Here is a 23,425-nt window from a genome sequence, read left to right as displayed (position 1 = left end):
GGAAGGAGGAATAACAAGAGTTACCTAAAGTAACCCAATTCAGCAACCCCAGGACTCAGGGGGTGCAGAACAGTGCCCTGGTTCCTCGCCATCACTAGAAATGCAGACTATCCACTGAGCTATCGGCCTCTCTTTCCTAGAGGCTCAAAGGGTAACCCTAACACAAAAGGAGAACACCATGTATGTTTTTAGTAAAGTGCCGGCTTGAAGTCTAGTTTGAAAATAGATGAGCAACAAGAATAGAAGGAACCCTGAACTATGTACTTGGTATACATGTTGAGCGTACTTTTTCCACCGGGAAACAATGCATCTCATTGCCAATTTAAAGCTACTTTAGGAAAAGATTTCTCAGGTTTGACTCGCATCTCATTTTGCTGAAGATGCACCGGTCAACATTAAAAATAAGATAATGCACATTTCAGAAAGAGTTCTCTTACTCGGAGACTAAAAATGGTTTAGTTCCCCAGGAAACAGGTCATGCATCTCAACATTACAGCATCACAGTAAAGGATTTGATCTCCCTGCACACAATCTGCACTTCCAATGAGTACACTTGTTTAAAGCTTCTAAACATAAAAGGGTTTTAAGCTGCAGTTCCCTTAAAATCCCTTGACACACAAGGAGCATCCTTTGCTCTAATGATCATGCTCAAAATTTCATGGCTTACAAGCAAAATATTTTAGCTGACCATTTCCATACTCAAAATACTTCAATAAAACACCCACACAGTGACAAGAATGAGACTTTAATCAGTTTTAAGTGGAGTTTTAACACTAAGAGATAAAGGGTTGTTAAACACAATAACAAATGGACATCTGATTTGTATGAGGCATTATCCTGTACATGTCATACTTGGTTTTTGTGTATTCTCAGTGCATAGCATTACACACAGAGCCACTGTTGCACAGCACAATAGTATTTGAAGAGGCTGAATCAGAGTAAGGCTGCTTAACAGACTGATTTTTTTTTTTCTTTTAGTATATCTATATATATGCTATATGAAAACAGACTGAAAATTTGAACTGGCAGAGAAAGGCAGCTCTGCCAAACACTGCAGTTGGAGCCCCTTTTAGTGCACAGTTCCACCCCATCCATCTGCATGCATGACACTTTCTAACAGTATTTAAAAGGTAAACGAGGCACTTCGTGGCAACCACAGGCATCGTTAACATATTGCACACATTTGCTATGACTAAACATGGAACCTGCACACTAGCATCTTATTTTTTAATTTTTTTTTTCTTTTTTTTTTTTTTGAAAGCTGAAACATTTGATGCTGCATGTAAACTCCACTTCAGTTTACAATGTGTGCCACAGGAACAAATCTGGATGCTATTTATACAACTGCCCTTTAATAGCTGTGGCAAATGTTTTGAGTGGGGCTACCAATGACTAGGGGATGCTTCAGGGCCTAACAGTAAGCTCTTACCAAAGTGATGCCTTCAAGTAGTTTCAGACATGTAAGCTGCTGCACATCCAAAAAGGTTTAAGCATACAGTCCAGAAACTCAAGGAAAGATTACCTACAGAATGCAGTTCAAGCTAATTATGAATACTGTCATAAATAAAGTTTTAATAACGACTCAAAAACCTTTCAGTCATAGTAATTCTTGTCAACTTCTATGGGGGCAGTAACTGAAATAAAGTATAGGAGAGTATGTATAATATATATTTATATATATAATATATATAATGCCATTTTTCCATTTCCAATGACTACACCATAAAATGTAAGCAAGGCTTCTCAAAGACATCGAAACATTCAAAAAAATCAAAACCCTCATTCCAACCTTCACATTCCAAAGGAAAAATAACAGTGCAAAAGCCCATCGCGTCATGATTTCCAATCAGGCCCTCAGCGTTACATACCGGAACCGCACCAATCCAATTTTTATTATCCAAAGTGGGACACGCAGCAGTGTCAATTTCCAAATACTTTCAAAGCATGAACGTTTTTGTTTATTAGCCAACACAACTTTCAACTGTTAAAAAACAGACAAGGTGAAACATGATTCGAAGGGTAAGAGTTAAACCTCACGTCCCAAGGTAACCACCTCCTGCTCGTCAATAACAGTGGGAATAATGAGCACTGGAACCAGCAATCTTGATCCATTAAGCTATTAATGTCTAATTAAACCTATAAGTCAGAAAATATTTATCAGCTTTGTTAGAAGTTAGAATCATGAATCTGATGAGCAAAACTGACCAACAGATAAAAAAAAAAAAAAAAAAGCACTTTATACCTTCGTTTACCAATAGTAATTACTGGAAGTCCTGCATTGTCTCATTCAAATTCTTACCATTAATGCTGCCGTACAGGGCCCTTACAGATTCCATACACAGTTGTTATCTAGGCAAGACCACAGCTAATGAACTTCAATGTCAGCACCAGTAAGTTAATTAAAAGGGGGAGGGGTGTATTATATCCTAAAAAAAGGTGTCAATTTGGGGACAGCTATTCATGGCGTACTTTAGAGAGAACAATTTTGTCAGCTACTTCACATTTGTATGCAACAGTAGTTGTACTCTTAGATCATCTGCAGTCTGGGCATGTCAATTATGTACCAAAAATGAATCTCAAGCCCTACTCCTGGCTATATCCCTGTGAACAAATAATACAACACTGCCAGTTTAGAAATCTAATTTGTTGGGTGGTTTGGTTTTTGCTTTTTTTAATAGCAAACAATATATTTGGGACAAGCTCTGCTTTTTAAAAGTACACATCTTCATATAGACACAGTGTTGAGAATTTACTGCAACACTGGTTTCCTCTATATCATGACATGTGTAATGTCTGTTTTTAAAATATTGTAGGTACTGAGTATTCAAGTAAAATTCCCTAACAGTTAATGAAATTTTTAAAAACAGTGTGCAAAACTGCAAAACTCATTGTAATAGAATGTGTAAGGTCAAAGGGGTGGAATGGCTGACAAAGGTTTGATTGAATAAATGCATCATAAATCCTCAAAACAAACACTAACCTGGAGAATCTCCAATTGAAATTTCCTGTGCACCATTACAAAATATTTTTATATTAATGAGAAAAAAAGCTTGCAAGGCAGCACATGAAGTATTCACAGCAGGAATATGATTGAAAAACTAATAATATAAATGTAAGATATTGACTGATGTATGCACTAATAGCATCTGACTTTTAGCACTGGCCTTGATTATACAGGAGATGGAGCAGCCATTACAATTCAGAAAAAAACAATTAATAAATCATTGTCAAATTTTGTAACAATTTGTTTCAAGCCTATATTTTAGTTGATAGCCTCCACATTTGTATGGTTAAGTCATTGTTGCTGTGTTTCCTTTCTGTGACCCCAATAATTTTTCTCCCTTCATTTGCGGGTCTTTAGGATGTTGTGAAGGTTCATTCCTGTACCCCTGTATGGAATCACTCCCTCTAGCTGCCTTTTCTAGCACCATTACACTTAAAAAAATAAAATGCACAAACAACAAGCAGTGACAGTGGCCACTCTTCAACTGTCCAGGATGAATTACGGTAGCATGCTAAAGAAAGGTGCATGTAAATAGCCGGATATGGTAAACAGGCCAAGCTCCAGCAGACTATATTCCTTTCTGAGCATTACTTTCCATCCCCCATCCAAAATACATGCATTAGAATGTAGTAAAACCTTCTAGAAACATCTCTTAGCCAACTGCAGACTTTTCTGTTGCCACACAAGTGCAAAAAAAGGGGCAGGATGTGAACCTGTATATTTTTGAAACTTTGTTTGGTGACAGAACACAAAAGGAAGAATTCCTACGTATACACATTAGGTCTGTCTCCACTTTTATAAAACTGGAATAAAATGGGAAAGTGCCATGTTTATAGTTCCTAATTGAAGTTTTAATGTCCTTTTGACACAAAAAGGTATATACATATCAGAACTACATTACCTTTTTTTTTCCCCCCCCAAATGGACAAGTGTCAAACCCTGTAGATTTATAGGGAAAAACAAGATTGGTCAGGAAAGAATTGTTCCTATAATTGATAATCTGACACTATGTCCTTTTGCCATTTAAAAAGGTCCTTTTTTCAGTTTATTCAAGTTTGTTACTCCTCGTGGTTGGTTTTTTTTGTGTGTGGTTTTTTTTTAATCTCCGATAAAAAAAATATTCAGACTTTTGTAATCTGCGTATGCTGATCTTCATCAAAAGGTTCATTCTCTGGATCAGAGTCAGTGGTGTCAGAGTATCTATAATGATCAGGTTCATTGTCACTAACATCTGGTGTTACAGAAGTTGAACTGCTAGCCTCTGGGTTTGATGGCTCTTCTACTGTTTTTGTGAAAAATAGCTTCACCTGGGAAAGGAAAAAACAACATTTAAAAAGGGAACCTGGACTTTAACCAAGCACAGGTAACAATGCAATTTTTAACAGCTTGTCTCCTTTTACTACACTGAATCACTCAAGTGCTCCTCTCTTTACGCTGGAAAGAAGGAAATAAAGAAAGAGCTCTTCTGAGGTTAGTCAGCCTCTCACTACCAGCCCTGACAAAATGAAGAACTAGCGAAGCAGCAAGTTTTTCAAGCCCAGCTGAAGGAGTTCTGCATATCTGTACCAGCCACTGGTACTCTGAGTTACAGCAGCAGGACATACCACTGCGGCGGGCCACGCCACAATAAGCTTTTTGACCATCCTACCTTCTAGACCTCTGCAAGTACAAAGAGATTGTAATAAGAGTGTACAGGAATGAACACTCTATAACTGGGAAGGGGGATGGGGGGGAGGGCGTGTGTGTGTGTTTTAAAAGTCTCCATCAACCAACATTCCAACAAGCAACTATGACCATTACCTTCAAATGAGCACTGCTGGGGTCTAACTGATACTTTGTGAGCAAGTTAGAAAAATGCTAAAATTCTTAAAAATGCCTTTTTCGGTTTTAAAAACAGTGCTGGCAATGGCTCATTCTTCAAAGCTAAACTCACAGGTTAAGGTATCCCCATGATGCAGGCATCTCTGCAAATCAACTCAGGAATTACTGTGTAAAGGTCAGAGCTCACAAGCAGTGCAGCAGGTACATGAAAGATGCTACCTGGGTCTCTGGGTCTCCTACTACTCATCTCTAATGGCTTTGATAAATACCTGAAACAACCCGAAGCCTTTTCTCCCAGTCTCTCAACACCTATCAACTTCCCAAAAAGCAGATAAACTTACAGAGCTAGCTTTGCTAAGTGGTGGCAATACTAATACATTAATTAAATTTCTACGTAGAGAGCAAATGGTTCCTCCATAAGGCAAGACAGACAAATCAGATAACGTCATGCAGCTCTTCAGCTTTGTTTACACATAATATATACTGACCTTGAAGTTTGGAGAGAAATATCTGTTGGCTTTGTCTTTATTTGCTTTGTCTAGATCGTTTTTTGTTAATGTAAGGATTAAATATTCCTTATCATTATCTGAGCGCTCTGTACTGAAAATACCATCAAGTTCCTGATCTGCAACTAGACTTCCATTTTCTACTTTGTCTGAATTTTCATCCAGTCCTATGAAGAATGTATTTACCCAAAAGTGAAACATTTTGTCCTGGGGGAGGAAGAACACAAAAGAACAAGCTTTCTTTAGTATTCAGTAGTGGCACATTAATCAGACTAACATCATCAGCTGGTCAAAAACAAACTGGTAACACGAGACAAAATTTGTTTGGACATCATTGGTTACATTACATGCAAAGACATTTTCACCAATTCTCCTAGACAATACACAAAACTCTGCATTAATCGAACTCAATTTTAACCAATTAAGTTTTCAGAAGTCACTCCTTATCTATCTTACCTACAAAAAAAGCAGATGACAATAAATTAAACAAATGTTAAACTTGTAATCACAAGGCATAAAGAGTTTTTTTTGCTCATACCTTGCCAAGCAGTAGCCAAACCCAACAGACAACCTGAACCAGCTTAGGTGAGTCATATTTATCAATAGAGAACATACTCTCCCATAGCTTCGTGCATAACACAATGCTTTTCTTTATTTTTACACAGAAATAGCAGTAATTGAGCAAAAACACCCTACAAATACAGGCCTCCTATCGTAGCGGATTCATTACTGCTTTATGGAGATGGTTTCTACCAGTCAGGTGTTTGCTGACCAGTACTAAGAGAAAGTCTGACTCTGAAAGTGTCTGCTGTCCATCTACTCAACAGGAAGTTTTTAACAAGAAGATGAGGCATTGACAGTTTAAGTATATTTGACTTAAGCAGAACTTGACAGATTACCATCAACAGCTGGAAAGGTACAAGTGAGAATATCCACTATAACACTGCAACAGGTATACCTGTACAAAAAGGCAAATTATAAATGTATCAGTGATTTTAAAAAGTCACTGGAGAACTAACTGATATCAGCCAGTATATTACATGCTTATCGTTATGACTAGTAGGATCATTGTGAATGTCTGTCTCCATATGTGCTACTGAACAAGCAGCCATGTTTTGCTCTTGGCTAGACAATCTCTGAAGATTATATGCCCAGGAATTTCACCTCTAAGCTCTCAGCTAAATAGATCCGTAGAATGCACTGAATGCTCTTGTTTTAGTTCTCCATCATTTGCCATACTTCTGTCAGTCAAGAGCTGATGTTTCCAAGATAAACTACCATTAGTAGGTTAGTCCTGACTAGCACATTAAGCACTTCTCCATCTGAAACCAAGCTACATTTACTTCTTCTTTACAAATGAAACCTTCTATTTTACTCTGATTTGAGCTTTCAGGCAAAAGATCCAAAATGCAAATGGCCAGTCTTCCCACAATAGTCAGTATTTCTGCATTTCTGTTAAAGCTGCAGGGGTGACAAAGCTAGCACATACCAGAATCTAAGATTCCTTGATATTATACAGGACCAGAACACAAACCAACTGAGCTAATTTACATATTTTAGTTTACCAGAGAGATCTAATTCCAATTTCTTATGGGAAAATCCAGGTCCTGCCCCACCTTCCTAGCTATTCACCTCTGCTGGTAAGCAGGACGGGGGAATCAGAGGTGGAACAGAAGTGGTTCTAGTGTGTATGATATGAGCATGCCTCCCTGCTGAAGGCAATTTGGCACCAGTAAAATATCACATTTTCCTGGGCCAACGAAAAGGGGGCAGGGAAGAGCTGGACTACTGCTTCACTTGTATATCTTCTTCATCACAAATTAATAAAACATGTAAACACACAAATACTGGGAATTCAGAAGTGTCCGACGAAACAACTTCTACCTGCCTTCTCTACCAAAGGTCAGTAGACCCATTTTCAGTATTTTAGGTAAAGCATACAAAACCACTTCCAGCTTGTGTGCATTTCTGTACCTTTGGGAATTAAGTTAATCTACCAAATTAACATGCTGTAATTACAGTTGTCTTGGGAGACTAACAGATGTTTGCCACTACCACCATCACATCTATGAAGAAGCCTTGTTGGAGCCCATCCATGCAAGGCAGCAGTCAGTAGGTTCTTGCCAGGCCCAAGCTGCTCATTCACATAGCACCCTCTTCTTTACTAACACTATCTCAGAAACAGTCTTAAAAATGCCCACACCCCAGGATCTGGAAGTAGAGGATGAACATCCTGGGCAAGAGGGTCTACTCTTCTGTAATGTTCCAATGAGTCATCAGCCTGCCTGCTGATGTCTCATGAAGAAAGTGGCAGTAGGCAAAATCCCCGTGAAGACATCTTCAGGGTAACCTGGTCCAGGCTCCTCCTACGCCCAGATGACGAGTCCCTCAAAAAGATACATAGTCCTCCAAGGAGATGAGATGGCTACTCCTGCTCAAACCGAAAGACCAGTTCAGGTCAAAACAGAAACAACCAATGGCATCAGCTTTCCAGCTACAGCACAGGAGGGATTTGGAGTCCAAGTGCCATCTGCAATAAATAGCGGGAAAAGGCAAGCCTGAACTGACGTTTCCAGCACCCAACAGCTCTGTAAGCAGCTGGATATACCACCTGCAGTCTCACCATTGGTGAAGAGGCCATCCTTCCAGTGAGGATTTAGAGAATAAAGTGCAATTCCACACCACGACCACACTTAAGGGAGCTCCCACCTCTTGTGGCTGGGGTGATGGTACTACTATGTTTCATCCTTCTCAGGACCACAATGCAGAAGCAGCAATGCACTCTGGCACTGGTCCTCAGTGGCATCCATGACAGCTCCAGTGAGGTTAGCAGAGGAGAGGACAAAGCTGATGAACACGTTGCAGCGGATGGATGGAAAACGGCTTATACCAACAGTGCTGAAGCAGCTTTGGAGAAAAGCAGCGCCAAAGCAAACAGGGCCACTGCATGTAAACCAATGCCAGCAGAAGCAGAAGGCATGGTCTTGTCATGCCTCACCTTAAACTTCATCTGGTGGAGCAGAACCAGGAAGGATTTACTTGGCACCTAAGGGCCTGCCTGAACAAGCAACTGCAGGCACTCAGCTTTACTGATAGAGTCTGGAGAAGACAAGACAGATGACAAAATTCTCACTAGACATCTTTTAATCTGTTTTCCTTGGGATAAATTTGGAGATGTCTTCAGGGACTCAAACTAAACAATACAACTTGGCCAAGCTGGTCATTTATCCTTTTATCTTCCTCCAGCTTTTTAAAGCATCAAGTTATTTTCCTTCCTTTCCCACTACACTAACTTAATTAGCTTAATAAAATAAGTTCATGGGTACTGGAACATGGCACAGCCACTCAAATTGAGCAAAGACTTGGTTATGTTTTTTGGAATTAGCTCTTAAGGCTGATAACTGTGTCACTGCTTTCACTGAAAACCAAAATTCATTATTCAAAGTAAGGATTCAGCCAGCTTCAGCTAAAGCATCAGGCTCCAAGATATTTCATGGGAGAGAATGAAGAAAGTTGATGTAATATGGGCCAAAGATAGGAATTTTAAAAATCAAGGCATTAACTGAACTCAAGCTTTATATAGCAAATCAGAATACCAGATCAAGTCCTCACAGGAACACAATTTAATGAATAGGTTCCTGAAAATTATTATTAGCTAGAGGCTTTTTTTCAATGTGTTTTGCTTCACTTTCAGTTACATCACAGGCATCTGCCCTAAAAAAACAGATCACAGATGTATTTCTTCCCATAACCAAATCTGTATCATAAAATCTACAGTGCAGTATCAAACACTTGAGACAGAACCTCATTTAATCACATTATTTTGACATACAATACTTATCCCTACCTTGTGCAGTTTTTTCAGTTCTCACACTGACAGAAAAATATACCTCACTCTAGAGCCAATATCTGCCTCTAACTGCAGACTGAGATCCAAATCCAAGATCATTTAAACCATCAGCTAGGAGTTCCCGTATCCTCCTGAGAGTTTAATTTTGCAGAGAGATCTACAGGCACTTATAATCATTTTGCAGCACCAGCTAAGGGTTTTGGAGATGCTATCCAGCAATCAGAAGATGGAGATCATGTTTCAACCTGTTCCGTGCTGGCCTCACAGCCTTCCTGTAGTCATGGCTGATGGAACTTCTTGTACCATTTTCAGATCAACAGTTAAAGTGTTCTGACATTTTCAGAGTTCATTCTTCAGTGTTTTCTAAACAGCAATCACCCAAAGTCCTCTTGAACTGTGTAGCAGAACTTCTTACCCAACATCTAAATGGCATATCCAACAGCTCAAACAATGCTGTCAACCCTGCCTACACTAGAGTATGGGTATAAACCAGCAGCGACTCTTACAAAAACCCCCATACCAACATTTCCTTCTCATCTATACTGGGAGGACTGCTGAAAAAGGTCTCCTTTACCCCCAGGCTCTGCAGACAGGAAGATGACAAGCTCTTCTGTATTATTTTTAAACAGACTCTCACTGAACCAAGTGATGTAAGGATACTCTGAAGTACTTTAAGATTACCATGTCAACATCAGTAACTGGAAGAAAAAGGCTGCACAGATACATGGAAGCAAACCTAGAGAGACTAAAGCAGCAGAGATGGAAAAATAGCCAAGCTACAAGTCAGAGAAACAAAAATCATGCTAAAAAAACCCGCAAATTACTAACTTCCATCCATCAGAAACTCATACATAATAACTGACTCAAGCCTCAAGCCATTTTGTTCTCATATGATCATGCATTTCATTCTTGAAAGGAAGTAGCTACATCATACTGAAGAAACAGTCCAAGAATAAACAACGTTATTAGACAAGAAAAGACAAAAAGTTGTGGACTTGCTAACTGATGCCAGGTGGCACAGATTATAGAAGAGCTGAAACAGGGTAACATTTTCAAATCAGTCACCCTCTTACCAATATCTTCTTACCAGCACCAATAATCCTATGGCTGAGGTCATCTCTTGCTAGCCGCTGAATTTGCTTAAATTAAGTTTTGCCATTAAAAAACACAGGACACTTGACTGCTTTAAATTTCACACTAACACTGTGATGCTACATACTTGAAGTCACTTGGTCATTCAAGTTTGTTTTGTTTCATGCATAATAATTTTATCCAAGAGCTTGGTCAAAGTTGAGAAGGACCCTCCATACTACAGAGCTCTGCAGATAATACTACTGTTCCTCAGAGGATTAAGAAATTTGAAAACAAGTACAGGTGAGCAAATCTGGAGCGCTTCAGCTGAGATCAGTGGTATCAAACACCAAACCAGACCCAGCAGGAGGACACAGAAGATTGCTTTATTTCCAGAGATGAGACATAGCCATTCTCCAGGCTGAGGCCCAGAATGCATCGAGAATTAATGTTACTAGTTTTTTGATTAGGTTTCTTACGGAAAGTTAAAATGCAGACTGGTAGATATGTGATGCCTTTAAGCGTGTGCAAGAAAACTTGTTTAGCAGCTAACAGAAAACCTTGGAAGAGCAAGAACCAGTGACAGGCAACAGATCTGTACTTCCAGCTTTCATAAGCACATGTGAATAAACCAGAACCTCTGAAAAATAAGATCCTGTTACTCCTAATTATGCTGTTCCTCATTAATTAGGTGATCACTGCATAGAGGTGATCTCCAAAATGTGACAACTCTCCACAGGCCTGTCTTTTGGGGTTTTGAGTAAAAACTGCGTGGACTCATTTTATCTAGAAAAGGAACAGGCACAGATGCGAAACACTTGTGCAGAGAACTGTGTTCAACTTTGTGCCAAGGTAGGTTTTCTGCCACATATATTCACCTTTGCCCTATTCCCACCGTAGTCACTTTACATAACATTGTCAAAAGGACCATGTGCAAAGATCTCCTCTAGTGCCAAAGCACATGTCACAGATGGAATATTTCACTAATTCTCAATATGAAGACCTCAGCAGTGGTTTCATAAAACAGATGAACATGCTTACATCCGAGAGGATCCACTGACCCAGTCCCTGATGCCCTCAATTCATGTCTACATTTACTGCAGAAGCTAACAGAGGTGGTCTTACCAGAACTGTGTAACACCATATACCTACTTTCTTTTGGCCTCCATTTTTACACAAGGTTGAGGGCAATTAAGACACTAGATTCAACAGATCTTTGAGGCAGATTATCAAGGTCATTTCTTTACAATTGTAAAGACTTCCGTCTGGTGAAGGGACAGTTCCTATCTCTCAGAAAAGCTTGCAGACGTGGAAAGAAGAGCTTTCACCATCTCAGCATTTCTTGGCCCTAGCAGTCCAAAAACACTGAGAAAAGGAGCACCTCTGCACTATCTGTAATCCACAGAACCTGAATAGTTCAGGTACTTGATAAAAATAGACAAAAAGAAAAAAAAAAAATCAACCAGCTACTCAGAAACTACAAAGAGATTCTTAAGAAATGAAACCATGGCTGATACGACAGTCTGAAATGAAACTACTGCATAGTAACATGCTTGCTGCATTTCTGCAGACAATTTTACACTCTCTCGAAGACCAAATTTATGCTACAGAAATTGTATGTGATAACAAGGAGGTCTAGTTTATGCTGTCACTGGATCTCAGTACTCTCTATAGAGGTAAAACAAACACAGGAGTTCATTCCTGGTGCTACAGAGCCAAGATCCAGCATCTGAGCTGTGCACTGATATTTCAGGGGCTTACTCAAAAGGGGCAGTGCAGCACAATGCTTCCTACAAAGCCCATTTGCAATCCATGCATTACTGAAGATGGTAAAGAAATGACAAATTCACAGTTAAGACAGGACAGAGACTGGATAAAACAGGACCTTGTCTCAGATGTCTGGGGTTTGTTTCATCTCCTCCCTGCATCCTTCATGTCTAGCCCACAGTACTTATCTGGGTGCTCCTTTACAAGTCCGTTCTCAAAACTAGCTCCTGTGCATTGCAGTTTTAAATGTCAATAATTTTAATGTTGACTTAAAGTAGAATTTCTACTTTTAAAATGCTTTGTTTTACAGTTCTCTGTATTGCATATAGCCACACTGACCAAGTAAAGCATCTCATTAAACAGGCAGAAGAAGAAAATGCTCCCATTAAGAAACTTTAAAAAGTTTTGCAGACATCAGCACATAGCAAACAACAGAACATGACCTTTCTAGCTAGTGAAATTACACCATTAAACTAGTTAACAATGCCTTGTAACTGAACAAGCCCACAAAATAGTGTACCTGTGTATTTACATACACATCTAGTAGGTACAACCTGCGTACACAGTTATAAGAGACTCTGTTATCTGACCACTCATGTTTGTCTCCCAATCCACTCTGGCATTTTCTTATTTTCATGCTTTGCCTGTACACAGGATTCACTCAATGAATGCTCTTAAGTTCTATAACATCCATTAAAGAGTGAACAACTATCCATGAAGAATTTTAAGTAGTAAATACAAAAGTAGCCTTTAATCCACATGATCTCTTCCTCACCTTTCACTTTGGTAGATGCAAACCAGCCCCACAAGCACCAGAATTAATGAAACCCAGTGATGAGGCATTTATCTTTAAGAACTTGCTGACTTTGGTGTCAAAATAAGTTCCAGATGCATTTTTTCCACAATTGAGACACTGATAAAATTCTCAGTTTTGAGTGAATTCTCTAAATGTCTAATGTCAAGGCATTGCAGCTGGGAACCAAGAGATGGCTGAACAGATTGCAGAGATACTTTTACAAAGTGCATAGGAACTCAATTACCTCAGAAATTCAACCAAATTTGACAGATGGGTAGAAATCAGCCAACAGCACACAGACAGGATCTTCTGTGCCTGCTCAAACGTTAGGAAAATTTAGTGAAGAAAACAGCTGGAGTTAACTTGCTCAGTATGCAAGTCTATTTTTAGAATGAGAATGTTTCTTCCTCAATTAGATTACTCACTACTACCCAAATGACTGCAGTACATATCCAGTATAATTTTTATCCGACCTTTGTACTTAATCTCACCAACTCTCAAAATATCCAGCTTTCATTTTGTGGTAGATTCTCTCCTTGGGAAAACTAGACATCAAAGAATTAAATACAGTGACTACACATCACTGAAGAATAAACAACATCCCAACCCTGCATCAGTATTGGCTCAACAACATTTTCCAGAAAAGCGAGAAAACCAACCTTTTTCAACATCTTGTTCTGTTTGTGGAAAAATTCCACTTTGATATCACCGCATACCGGCAAAGGTTGAGGGAATTCAAAGTACATATACTTGTCTTCACGTCTTGAGGGTCCTGAAGGGGAGGTGAATATCTTTACCTTTAGCTGGTACACCACAAACTGAGGATCTGCATGGCAAAACAGAGCGTCACTTCATAAGAAATGCCTTAAAGCGTCAAAAAGCACAATATTAGTATCAGAATCACAATCACGAGCTACGATATTTTGAAAGTTAAATAAATATCTATTAAGAGTTAAGCACCACAGGCCATCAAACTTTGCTAGATGTTACTGGAAACAACCTAACATATTTCTGTCCTTTGTAGCAATACTCTCAGGCAACCACAGGGTTCCTAGAAAGTTGCTGTTTCCTTTTAATATAATAAGAAATTACTATATGAAGTGACAACTTCTTGACTTTGCCTTGCGTATTGCCCCTCATCTCTATATTATATAGATGTAACTGAGGGGTTTTATTCTCTCTCATCTCTTCTTCAAATTGCAGAGTGGGCAGTCATGCCAGCACAAACTGACTTCTGCTTACACAAACAGAACTGTTATACAAACAAAAACAAGGACAAAATTTAACATTAATACACAAACCAACCAGCACCAACAGATTATATAGACACAGACGGAAGTCTGTCCTGTAAATCACCATCACCAAAAAAGTGGCAGCCACGGCCTAACATTCCAAATTAAAACTGCAGGGGTAACAGCTGAAATTATGAGGGGTTTTTTTGTGCAGCCTAAGCAGATTTTCTTTGGAAACTGCCAGACACCAGCATGAAAGTCAGAAATATTACGCAAAACTTATTCAAAGAAGTCTTTCTGCATTCACTCCTGACTTCTCTGTTAGTATCAGATGCAGACTGCTCTCTAGACAATACACACTGAACCATACCCTGCCATAGAGTGCGTAGCCACCCTGAAATCACCCCTGCAGAGCTGTGGAAGTCCCAACAGAGCATACCCACACTATTTTGCTGAATGGCCTAGCTATAAAATCGCTACTTATCTCCCTCAAATCATCAGAGCTGTGAAACCCTCTCATCCCTTTGTTTTGCCTGAGAGGCATGACTCTGCTCGGTCAGTAACTTTAAAACAGAAGGAAGATAACAAGGAAATCAGATTTCAAGTTATCACGTGTTGGTAAAATTACTGCCATCGCAGTAGATAACACGACTAAAGAAATAACACAAACCATTAGTTCCACATTCTGAAAAATCACTGAGAACTCCACAGGAATATGGAATATTGCAGTACACAAAAATGTTGAAGTTGATAGTTACCCTGTCTTCTCAGGTACTTAGCAAATCTTTGATTTACCCCAAAATCCTACTGTAAAAATAGCATGCTAACAGCCTGTTACAGACAAACAAGTTAATGCTCACGCGAGCAATTCATACTTGTAACTTGACTTCTTAAGTAGAGCACAGTTTATGCAAAACATTATGTAAGTGATAACTGCAGAAATCTGTAACCTCCACACCTCTACCTTACAGGCAGAGGTCTTTTGGCAGAGGCTCCTCCCTTCCTCCTCCTCCTGTAACTACAGCTAGCTTGCCAAGTTACTTGACCGTTTCTTATGTGCGTTACATGTTCAGGTACTGTCTTACAACAATATTAATAGTGCAATTTTAATCAAAGCCACAGGAGGCACTGGAATTAATTACACATTACAGTAATCCCCACAGCAAAACCATTGGAAAGACTTTTTCCACTAACAAAAAAGGAACATGCAACACTAGGCAGTTACTGTCCTGTAACGCAGCCCACAGATGGACAGAAGTGAATTCATATTTATACTCAAAGTTTCAAGGAATCTGCTGTTCTTTACTAACACACTGTGTATCAGCAAACCAGATTAATCGTTTACAGGTGTATTAACACTTTACAAGGCTCCATATAAAGAAAAGTTTATTTGAGAGTTAATTAGATATTTACCCAGTTGAACCGATTTTTTTTTTTTTTAAACATCATGGGAAGAATGATGTTGCTGCATTTGAAGCCAACACGCCATTAACCAAATGTTTTCCAGCAATTCATGTTTCCCAAGAGTTGCTATATTAAACAAATACTTTTTATAAAAGTACGGAGCAAATATCCAAATATATATGTCATCGCTTATCTTCAAATCATTAAACACTTCCCAATTTAAAGCAACCATACAACTTCACAGACCTCAATTTACTACACCTGGAAGATGCTAGCAGATAGACCACACTAACCCAGCAGATTTTGGAACATGAAGCGTTTAAGTACGATCTTCTCCTCCATCAAGATGTGCAGCTCTTCATGTCACATAACACAATGGTAACCGTCACATAACCAAACCAAGTTCCAAGGCCGATGTGTTTCCTTACAAGAGCTAACGGAAGTTAGCAGGGTGCTGGGTACTTACTGCAAGTTCCGCCACTGAACATAGGAATTGTTTCAAACATCATCTTGTGAAACAGCAGTGCCACTGGTCTGTAATCAAGGTGATTCTTTAACAGGTAGCTATAGTAGTACACGTAGCGTCTCTGACTGGGAATTGTCACTCCCTAAACAGAGGGAAAATAAACATCAAAAACCATCAAGACCATTTATTAGCATCACTAACAGAACTCCTGCCCATTACCTCAGAATATAACTAAAGGCAAATAAACCACAAATGAAAAAGGTAGCTAAAGCACCTGGAATAAACTATTGTGATTTATGCTGAGTATACCTCTGCAGCAGCTACACTGGAGACCGGCACACAGAATAAAGCATCTAAGATGGCTGTACCTAGAAAGCAGCGGAGTGCTGCACTGCTTTCTACACTACACAGAAACCCAGCCAGATGGGATTTTTGGTACAGTAACTCGTGACGACCTTCAGCAATTTCTTCATTGTGGACCACCCTAGGCACCTGAAGGACTAGCAAAGACATAATCCACCTCCAAACCATCCTCAAAGACAGCCTCTATACGTGTTCCCCTTTTCCCTAGACATGTGTCCACATCTCTTGTACTCGTCCTGCAGAGCATTTAAGAGGAAGCTCTTCGCACACATTATCTAACATCAGGCGATTAATTACTGACCAGTCCCCAGCACGGAACAAGCAGGACACTGGTTTTCCAGTTACTTTAGTATGTACCTCCAAACATCCACCTCAAGCAATGAGGCAAAGAATGTAGGTTTTTCCATATCATAAAAACAAACACCTCAGAGACCCTGAGGGACATGTAAAAGATGGTTTCATGCTGCTACTTTTTTTTGGGGTGGGGAGTGTCAGACATTAAGCAGGAGGTGCCTTGAACATACGAATTTTTAAGCACTGATACAGGAATTACATTTCAACAGCAGTTTAAGTCAAAAGATTCTAATTTTGTTTGCTAGTATCACTGTACTCAAGACTGAGGCTACCTTCTATTACAAAATGCCCTTCTGAAATGTTTTCACAAAAATCAGAAGTGGAAGGTTTAATTTACTATATGCCCAATAGCCTAAACTGTTAAATGAAGGACTTCTCAGTTTAATTACAACTCTGAAGTAAACATTTGCTTTGAGAACATATAACCAAAGAACATTTAAATTACTGATTTTAAATCAACTTAAACTTCAAGTAAGGGAATAGTTCTAAAGCTCTTATCACTAATATTTTCAAGCAAAAGTGATAAAGATGAAAAATAATTTAATTCCCTAGAAAATGTATTACATGGTTTATAATAACCCATACTATATGCTTGCAACAGCATTAGTAAGTAAACTTCCATATTAAAACTAAATGTTAAATTGCAATATACTGGAGATAACAAAAGGTTTTCCTATACAAGTCTGAGCATTTTGGTCACAAAACCTAGAACACAGTATTTCTACAAACTATTAGTTCTAATACCTACTTCACTTTACAACATCCGTAAGCTAAGAGTGGCCAGAGTACTTTTTATTTAGCAAGCATCTATCATGTCCTGCTTTTATTTAAAAAAATACATTGATAATTATATCTCCTTACCACTTCAGCTGCTTCTAAATTACACAAAAGACTTTATCCCACACGACTTGTACAATGACCTTCTTAAGTAGCCTTCTACACTGACAATGTTTTTGGTTCAGATGTCATCTCAGTAGTTATCAGACCCACTGCTTAAGGGAGCTTTAAAGTTTGCTTTCCTGGGATCTGAGCTTCACAACTGAGAAAATCCCAGCCTGAGAGCAAATCATCAGTAATTTGCCAACGCTGCCAACTAGAAGCAAACCATGCAGGTAAGGAAAACACGTCCCTCTGCTCATAGCTTCTCCATGTCATAAAACATGTGCCCTACGGAGAAACCCCAGCACACCTTATCAGGACAACCAGGGCTGGGATCAGAACAAAGGGAACACAATCACTTTCATAGCTATATAAAGTGATAGTCGATCTCAAAGCAAAACCAGTTCTCAGCCAAGAGGGCACTTTTATTCCTTCAGCCAGAGATCTTTACTCCCCAGACACACAGTCTTTACCCTGAGATCCTAAGAACCAGCCACACTGAAGTGGAACAGAAAGTTCCCCATTTTCCAAAAGTCTGATTTCAAAGCAGAACACTTTCGTAACAAGCTAATATTCTGAGAGGTGCAATCAGTCCCCACTTACTTTTACTCAAGAAGAATAAAAGAACAGAGAAGCAGTTTAAGTATTTTCTCCTCCAGAAGCTTAAGTTTCCCATTTATCACCATCATCATTTTTTAAATGGACATTAGATAAGCTTCTCTAGTCCCTATGCCAGAGTTTCACAGGGCACTGCAGAGCTGTGCAGACACAGCAAAAATTGTCAGGTGCTGCTGCTGGTTCTCCTCTCAATGAAGCATGGGCGGTATTATGAAGAACAAACGTTTTTGGAAGTAATATTCCCATATTCACTTTAATAACATGCCCTATTGTGAGAGTAAAGCTAAAGCTGCAGCCTCAGACTAGGCTTACAGCATCAGGTTTAGCAGAGTTTGTCACCTGAGTACGTTGAACAAACAGGCATCACAACTGATCAGCTCTGTCACATCAGACGTTGGCTATCTACCCTGCTGAAAGAGTCATTCTGAGACTTCCTCACACAAAATAATTGGTTTCCATTTCCTGTTCAGTTACACCACTATTAGGAGCTGTTCCTAAAAATACAACAGTATGATGGTCAAACAATGCTCCTGAACAGATCATCTCCAGCTCAAGCACTTGAATAGTTGTTCCCAGCTGATACCTATCTGTTGAGTAGACTATGCTTCCTTACAAGACTAATCCTCACCATAAAACCTTCAATGCAGAAGTGGGAATAAATAAAGACCTTCTCCAGCTGTAGGAAGGTAAGTTGTCAGTCTTCATCATCAGAGTAGTATTTCAGTGTCCATCTTAAGGAAAAAACAGGTGATAAGCTAACCATTTCAAACAATGAAAACAGCAGCTTTTTCAGAAGACTTTTTTTGGGGTTTAGTTCTCCCTCAGCTCTGAAAACAGGCTGGACAACTAACAGTTCTTTATCCAATTTCAGAAAACAGTTTGTCTCCCTTGGTTCAAAGAGAAAATAGAAATCATTCCTGTTCATCAGTGGTGGTGACTGATAAACACAACCATTTAAGCCAATACTTTCTAATCTTCATCATTCTCTTCTTCTGAAAAAGGATCCTCCCACTATGATGAGTTACAGAATTCAAAAGAGGCAGCTTATAGAAAAAGAAAAAACAAACAAAAAACCCCATTTTTTTTGTCAGAGACAGACTTTTAGACTCAGTTTTGCAATGTTTTATTCCGCGCTACCTTTCCCAGGATGACAGTGTATTAACAGACTATCTAGGAACTGTCAGCCTCATCTACAACTCTCACTTGATGTTGCAAAGGCCTCTATGAAGCTTCTTCTCCCAAAAGACACTTGGGAAATGCTTGCTACAGAAGTACTTGAGGTTGTTCTCTTGACCAATTAGTCATACTTCCTCTTGCAATTAGACTCACACTTCCTGCCAGCATGGACTAAACCCTCTCAAGAATCACTCTGCCATGCACATTAATGGCAGCAACAGCGATTATAGCTATACTATTCTGAGCAGCTATACACAAACTGTGCACCTTGTGCTTGCTTTAAATGAAGAAAATTTGGTACCTAATTAAAGCCAGTTTTCCTTCATCATGCATACGTTGGTCCAGCAATAAAAAAAAAGAAAAATGCATTTTCTTGTCCCTAGGTGCAAACAGTTCTGTTGATGCCTCATTTACCTTGAGTTCAGGAAGTCAGTTATATAAAGGTGTGGTGAAGTGTCAAATCAGAGAGCAGCACTTGACATAGAACACTGAAATACAGGCCGCAAGGGAAGAAAAAGCTCCCAGAACCTACCTGCACTAGAATACCTGTTTATAAACACCACTTTAAGGATTATGTGAATCACACGCTGCCCACCATCCACATAAAGATAACCACACTCAAGTGGAGCTTGGGGGGGGAAATCAACTCTTCCAGTAGAGACATCAAAACAACACCAAAGTTGCTGGTTACAGACAATATTTACAGTGAAGATAAACAAGGCTCTCACTATTTACTAAGTTCTCCCTTACCTCAAACATGCCAGAGGTACCACTGGGGTACTGATGAACACCTAACTGACCTTACCCTCAACACACTAACACGCAGAAATAGTAACCTTTTTTTTACAAAAGGGAAACTGACGTATGATCTGCTTCACTGCATATTTGTTAATTGTAGTTTTCATGATATTTTATCCAGCTCTTTAGATAATCTTTATCAGCAGGAGTAATCTACACTGTTTATTCATCACACAGCTCATTCCTATTCACTACCATGCACCCTTACCAAAAGCCACAAAGTTTTGATGGGAAACCTTGACACTGTCTCCACCCTAGTATTACACCACAACTATCTTCTCAGAAGTACATGGAATAACAGCTCCATCTTGTAAAGAGAGCAAACTAAGAAGTTATTTGCTCCTTCCAATGAATTAACAGCCAAATTCTAAAATTCCTTATGTGACACTTTTGCTCTCAAGAGCCTTCAAATATGAAGCTCTGCTCATTAGAGGTCTACACTGTGAAATTAATACTTTACGCAAATATTACAGGAACACAGAGAGCTCTGTACTTGAGTAGGCTGAAACTGGCCTGCCAGGATGATCCCCCTGGGCTGCTCTACTAACATACACAAGGAAATGATGGAAGATGAACAGGGAAGCTTGCTGAAGTGACCTTGCAAGGCACACCTTATTATATTTGGAGAAGATTTCAAATAAGGAGGTTAAATTCCCATTAATGAAGCAGAACTATGCCGGAAAGGTGCAACACACAGTTACTGCTAAGTCTGTCTGTACCACTGACAAGGTCTTAACAGAAAGCTCTTGTAGCCATGAACATCATTTCTCTGAAATGAGATTCTCCCATTTCTCCTCTGGAGAAGTGCAAGAAACTAAATGGCAGCACCTCATGAAGCAGGCTCTGAGGCTGTCAACATCTGGGCTTAACTACCCTTTTATTGAAAAGACATCCAACAACAGACTGATATACTCTTCCAATAGGGATATTCAACTGTAACGCACACTGTAATGACTACGCATCTCCACACACCACCACAGAAACTAAGAGAACCTGAGGAGCTGAACAGCTCATCCATTCAGGCAAAACAAGCTAGAATAATCCTCTTATTTGGGCCGAAAATGCTGAACGAGAAAGTTCACTCGTCAACTGCCTATTTGATGCCATACACAGCAGAATGGTATTTGAAAGGCTATTTAAAATAAACTGTCCAGACCTTCTTGAACAGGAGATGGAAAAACCAGGCTGTTTTAGTGTTGTGACTAATTGCTACTGTTGCTTAGAAAAGCTTTTTCATTTAGAACAACTGCACTGATCCAGTAACATTAAAGCTAAATCAAACCAGATACCACAACCGATGGAAAGTGATGGAAAGGGCTTGACTATCCAAATTGACCTCAAGTAGGAAAAGTATAAAGACACAGGTAGGAGAACTGAAAATAGCTCACCTTCTTGTCTCTGGTCCTTACTTCCCCATAGAAATCTAGGGCTTCTTGAGCCTTTAAAAACTTGCCTCGATGCAACAAATATGCACATATCATTACACCAGTTCGTCCCTTTCCAGCTTTACAGTGGATTGCTGCAACATGATTGTCATCTTCACTTAGCCATTGGTCAAGATCTTCACAAAAAGGTTTGATAAGCTCTAGCTGTGGTGGGTTATGGTCTTCAAAAGGGTACTGTGCAACTGCAATGAGAAGAAGTAATCTATCAAAACCTCAAAAGGAAATTACAGCAAGCTCAACTAGACAGTTCAACTTTGTGACAAGCATGCAAAAGATTAACTTTCTAAATAAACCCCCTCCTTACATATAGATATGTAGATTTTTTTTTTATTCTAATATTATTCAGCAACATACTGCATATTATATGCATTGCAGACATTTCTCTAGTAATATATAACCAAGCAACCTGCTACATAGAGACTATTTCACACCGCTACCGAAATGAGTGGCACAGACTCTGTATCTTGCATCACAAACTTTCTAGAATTTAAGAGTGCATTGGCACAAAGAATAACCTTGTGAAAACCCATTACTCTACCAATAATTAGACTACCTGCTGAGAGAAAACAGAGCCAGACCTCAGTCACTGATCAGACAATAGGAATTTTGATGAAAAATTCTGAGCACAGTTGGGACTATGTTGGGAACAAACTCTCAGAATTTGCTCAAAGGGGTTTTGAAACAAAAATCTGCAATTTCCATATTAAGAAATGGTAATAGAAAAAAAAAACCTCATGTAAGACACTTGCAATACTGAAGTATTTAAGTGGTTTTCAAGTCAAACCACTGAATGAAGTTGTCCTTTTTCTTATATGGATATATACATGCACACAAACACTTTTTTCCATCTAGAGGTGGAAAGAATTTTAAGTGAGCATGCAGGAAATGAAAGAAAACTCAAGAGAGCAAAAAATAAGCAATAAGAAGAGACAAGCACCCAAACCTCTCACACGTTGGATAAGATGACAGACAATGCCATGCTGACTGCCAGAATTACATAGGGTTGTACTAGTTTCATTAGGAGAACAGCACTTTATAAAGTGCACCCCAATTTGCGATCAGCAGACTTGGGATCTTACATATATAAGTCTGGTTCATTTAAAAATTCTCAGCTAGAAACACCATTTCCTTTTCTGGTCTAAAGATGAATAAATTTCATTTTTGCTAAGTGTTTGTATTCGTTTTGTAAGTACTACTCTCTTGTCACACACATAAGGCTCCTTTTGATGAATCCCCAAGGACTTAAAAGAGCAGAAGTGAGGGATGTAGTTATGGAACTGCTAAATTACTGCAGCACAAGTCCAAAGCCTTTCAGAAGGATCTGCAAGGACAGTTTATTCACTCACAGTACAGACTGCCCACTTAATCTCCTAGAAGATCAAATAGGGAAGCCCAATAAAGTGAATAATCTTTACTAAGGAAGCAGTAAAGGTTAACGAACATGAACATACACTAATAAATTCTTCCACATGGAAGATCCAAAGACTCCCCAAATGATCGTTTTACGTGAACTTACAGGGATGTCACTTTTTGCAGCAGATGTAAATGAAAGGAGGAATTTATTTAGAAACCCCTAAGAAAAGAAGCTGTTAGGAGATGCTGCGAATTTGTTCGTACAACTTTGAGTCTATCTTAACTACGTCCAATAAGGTTCCTGTAAAAAGGAGAGACAATGTAGTCCTGAAAAAACAGCCTGAAAAATCCCAAGTAGTAACAGCATGCTGAAGATGCTCTCCAAGATCTGGGATCAAAGGCAAACCTTGCGGTATTTTCTTCAAAGATGGAATGAGGAGCAGATGAAATGGGTGCCCTGTGATGGTGCAGAGGGATTAAGAGTCAGAAAGCAACCTTAGGAAACATTGAGCCGCACAATCT

The 23,425-nt window shown here is 39.2% G+C and overlaps 1 protein-coding gene across 4 annotated transcripts in view; it reads right to left on the bottom strand.

Moving 5' to 3' along the window:
* Positions 1-731: 731 nt before the first annotated feature.
* The window catches only part of PTEN (phosphatase and tensin homolog), a 49,384-nt gene continuing 26,690 nt past the window's right edge, over positions 732-23,425 (bottom strand). The window contains exons 5-10 of one of the 4 annotated variants that reach the window (XM_082309004.1): positions 21,494-21,732; positions 15,918-16,059; positions 13,475-13,641; positions 13,060-13,130; positions 6,231-6,289; positions 5,370-5,538 (exon numbers count right to left, since the gene is read on the bottom strand). In XM_082309004.1, the coding sequence (XP_082165130.1) occupies positions 5,489-5,538; positions 6,231-6,289; positions 13,060-13,130; positions 13,475-13,641; positions 15,918-16,059; positions 21,494-21,732 (728 nt within the window). In that variant the 3' untranslated portion in view covers positions 5,370-5,488. Of the gene's footprint in view, positions 4,312-5,313; positions 5,539-6,230; positions 6,290-13,059; positions 13,131-13,474; positions 13,642-15,917; positions 16,060-21,493; positions 21,733-23,425 lie in introns of those variants that run through there. The other 3 variants (XM_082309002.1, XM_082309003.1, XM_082309005.1) reach the window with 3 other exon arrangements.

The sequence above is a fragment of the Platalea leucorodia genome (assembly GCF_965183815.1).
Source record: "Platalea leucorodia genome assembly, chromosome: 4".
Classification (NCBI taxonomy): domain Eukaryota; kingdom Metazoa; phylum Chordata; class Aves; order Pelecaniformes; family Threskiornithidae; genus Platalea; species Platalea leucorodia.
Note: the sequence above shows the minus strand (reverse complement) of the source record. Positions and strands in the feature narration are given on the sequence as shown.